Source organism: Rhinolophus ferrumequinum, chromosome 21 (assembly GCF_004115265.2).
Source record: "Rhinolophus ferrumequinum isolate MPI-CBG mRhiFer1 chromosome 21, mRhiFer1_v1.p, whole genome shotgun sequence".
NCBI classification, from domain to species: domain Eukaryota; kingdom Metazoa; phylum Chordata; class Mammalia; order Chiroptera; family Rhinolophidae; genus Rhinolophus; species Rhinolophus ferrumequinum.
In genome coordinates this window covers 19324140-19327691 of record NC_046304.1, presented here as the reverse complement: position 1 = coordinate 19327691, position 3552 = coordinate 19324140, and the positions used below count along the sequence as shown (strand labels likewise).

General features: G+C 48.9%; 1 protein-coding gene across 1 annotated transcript; it reads left to right on the top strand.

Annotated features, from left to right (window-relative positions):
- The first annotated feature begins 449 nt into the window (after positions 1-449).
- On the top strand, positions 450-1131 carry LOC117013672 (ataxin-7-like protein 3B). The gene has a single exon (XM_033091037.1). It carries the CDS (start codon positions 746-748, stop codon positions 1037-1039), a length of 294 nt encoding a protein of 97 aa, XP_032946928.1. The 5' UTR covers positions 450-745; the 3' UTR covers positions 1040-1131.
- Positions 1132-3552: the final 2421 nt, after the last annotated feature.

Here is a 3552-nt window from a genome sequence, read left to right as displayed (position 1 = left end):
CTTCTCACTACAGCCCCATGAGAGCAGGGACTGAGTAGCAGTGTCTCTCCCAGTGCCTGTGCTTCACTGTGGTCTACCATTAAAATCACTCCCCCTTACCAATACCCTCAACTCCCTGGTTCCTCTCAGCCTCTGTCACTCTCACTGTAGATGAACCTACCATCCTTCTTCTCCAAGCAGGTTACTGTTGAGAAAATTACACAACAGAGCTGATGGGTTTTACTTTAAATTTATGATTCCACTTCGAAGGCATACTGATGCTGCCTGGGAAGAAAATGACTATTTCTCAGAACTCCCATAGCCCACCTCTACCCTCACTGTTAGCTGATGACCTCATAGAAAAGTTAGACATCCTCAGTCAAGAACTTCCTCCTCTTCTCACCGCTTCTCCTTTCCTGTTACATTGAGGAAAGTTTCCCTCCACCTTTGAAAAACCAATTCCTGGAAGAGGCCCTGGCTGCTGGGTGAGGCACGGAGACCGTTTGGCGTAGAGTCTGGGGCCGGCTGGAGCTCAAAGTCCCAGACCCCGGGAGAGGCCAAAAGAAACTGAAGGGCTTGTTCCGGAGCAGTCGCCGCTGGCAGCTGCTTTCCCGCCTGCGGCTGCGGACGCCTCCCCCCGCGCTGCCTGAGGATACGGTCCTGAGAGGCCTCTAGGCCTAGGCGCGGCCCGCGGAGCCAGACGTGTTGCTGCCAGTGCTGCTGTGAGTAATACGAGCGCCCTCTCCACAGTCGTTTACAGATTAAAATGGAGGAAATTTCGTTGGCTAACCTGGATACTAACAAGCTAGAGGCCATCGCTCAGGAGATATACGTAGACCTAATAGAGGATTCTTGTTTGGGCTTCTGCTTTGAGGTGCACCGGGCAGTCAAGTGTGGCTACTTCTACCTGGAGTTCGCAGACACTGGTAGTGTGAAGGATTTTGGCATTCAGCCAGTGGAAGATAAAGGAGCGCGCCGCCTTCCGCTTTGCTCCCTTCCTGGAGAATCCGGGAATGGGCCTGAACAGCAGCTGCAACGCTCACCTCCGGAATTCCAGTAGCTGCAACGTGAGAGAGTCTGAGGGTGACCGGGACAGTAACATAGACCGGTCCTGTGGTCTGGAGAAATTAGGTAGCTAAATAGGAAAAAAAGAAAAAAAAAAAATCTGACAAAAGTTCCAAATCCCATTGAAGATCTTAGCCTTCAGATACTCAAAGTGGAGATTTAAGAATTTGGATCCTTTTATAAGTGTATTACCTGGGATCAGCTTTGACAACCTGGGCAGGAGGAGCTGTGTATCCTGTGCACCATGCAATGCAGATTGGTCTCTAAACACACCAGGAAGGGCACAAGATCCCTGTACTGTCTGTCCCCGGTGCACAGGTGAGCAGCTGTGTGCCCACTATACAAGATCCTTTGGTTCCTCAGCCTTTCTGTCTGCCTGATGTCATGGGCTTCCTGGATAACTGTCACTTTGGACATAACTGATGGTCAGGTCTTTATCTTTGAGACTCATGGGACTGCTCCTCTCATCTCTGAGCCTCCGATTTGGGTTTCTCCAAGACAAGTGAAAGTCAGGTGTGAGATCTGGATATTAACTATTCCAGTTTGGGAAAACCAAGAAAAGAAATTCCCAGCTGAAGCTGGTAGGAGAAGCTCTGTGGTCTTAGTTCCACCAAGAAGAAAGGGTCAAAGCCAGCAGTTTTCCAAAGGTCCAGCATTTACAATGACTTCAACGGACATGGAGACAAAGGCTAGCCTTTTGCTGAACAGAGCCCTCTTCCTGGCACCCACCCGGTGTCATAGGCTTAGCAAATGGACAATTGGGTTATCCAGGCAGGTTGAGGCTTTAGTTCTAGTCCTTTGGAGAGGTAGCAGGGGCCTCTGCAACTATGCACGATCTCTCAAATTGCAGGATTCCTATCTGGATATGTTCTGTGGACAACAATTTGGTGGGGCAGTGATCTTCCAATTCTGAGTTACTAGTTACATAGCCAGTCCCTGGGTCTGACGTGGTCATTATGCCAGGGGCAAGACTGAACTATAGAGGAGCATCATGGCTGTGCAGAAGGCTGTAGTTTGAAAGCTGAGGCCAGAGGGGCCCTCTTCCAGCTGCCCTCGATAATGTGAATGGGTTAGTGCTGGGAACCAAGGAGCAGAACTGGGTTGTCTCACATCCAACTGTGCAGTATCGTGTTGAATGCCTCTGTTCCTTGGATTGTGCCGTCACAGAGCTCTGCTATGATGAACCTCTAAACTGTCTCCACTTTCTCTGCCCCTCACAATGGGCAGCCCTTTCTGCTTGGTCCTCTTTGGACCTTCTTGACTACAGGAGCTGTCCTTTTGTTGTTGAAAGCCAGGGAAGGGCCCCCAGAAATCCCCTGGCTGTAGGAAATAGGCTAGGGGAAGATGGGAAGTGTGAGCCACATATCAAAACTACCTTCCACTTGACTCCCTGATGAGGGTTTATGAAATGTAGAGGGGTGGAGCCCCAAGGTGAGTGGGAACGGTGCTGCTTTATTTGAAATGTTTTCTTACCTCATTATGTGCCCCAGTAAGGAGCCCAGCCTCATCTGTCTGGCTTGGCTCCATATTCCTCCTGTTTCCTGCTCCACTGCCTGTTGGTGCATCTCATGACTCCAGGTGCTGCCTGCCACCTTTCTCATTGACCAGTTTCAGTTCATCTCTTGATGCTCCTGCTTCTGAAGCCTGTCCAGTTAGTTTCCTTTTCCTTGGTTTCTTTTAAGTACCCTCCCCCGCCCCTCTTGTTTCTGTGGAAGACTCAGAGAAGAATCTTATGGCTCCCTCTGTTGGGATTAGGATGGCAAAAAAATGGAATTGTTTGTGAAAGGCAGTGTGATGCCCAAGCCCTTCTCCTATAGGACTGCCTTGCTGGTATGCCTTCCTGCTGTGTCTTACTTCATGAGGAGTTGTATCTTCCCACCTGCGCTTGGATATTGCTTCTTAGGACCTAAGCAGAAGAGCAGTAAAGTCTAAGAGAGACACATGGATGGAGTGGGTCCTGATCCGTTTTCTCTAACCGTGACTGTGCATGTATCGTTCCTTATCCCAGAAGGAACTATTTGGACTCTGGACTGATTTGGGTTACATACTCTAGAAGGTGCAGGAAACCATAGTAATAGGGCCTCAAGACTGTCTGTTATTGCATTCTCCCCCTAGAGTTGCCCTGGTCAGTTTTGGGGCCTAATTATAGATTGGTCCTAAAGAATTGTGGTAACTTTAAAAAGTCAAACCTTGGCAATAACTAAGACAATTTTGAGTTAGCTGGCCTTGACTTTTTGTAGGCATCTCATTCAAAGGGGATGCAGAAGGAAAAGAAGGGTCTAAGTGAGACACTGGCCCACTTTCAAAAAATGTCTGGGAAACAGGCCGAAGGGAAGGCCATGGTCCACTCTTCTTCAGAGAGGGAGCTCAGATTGTGATATCACCATTTCCCTTCTGATCTTTTCTCCTAGTAGAGGAGGAAGAAATGGGAAGTATTGCATAATGGTTGGTTCATATTACCTCCCTCTTGGTTTTTGTTTTTTGCCCCCCACTGTTAGAGCAGTAGCC

Coding starts and splice junctions, on each gene's coding strand:
- LOC117013672 (XM_033091037.1), top strand. CDS start 746: ATGGAGGAAATTTCGTTGGCTAACCTGGATACTAACAAGCTAGAGGCC.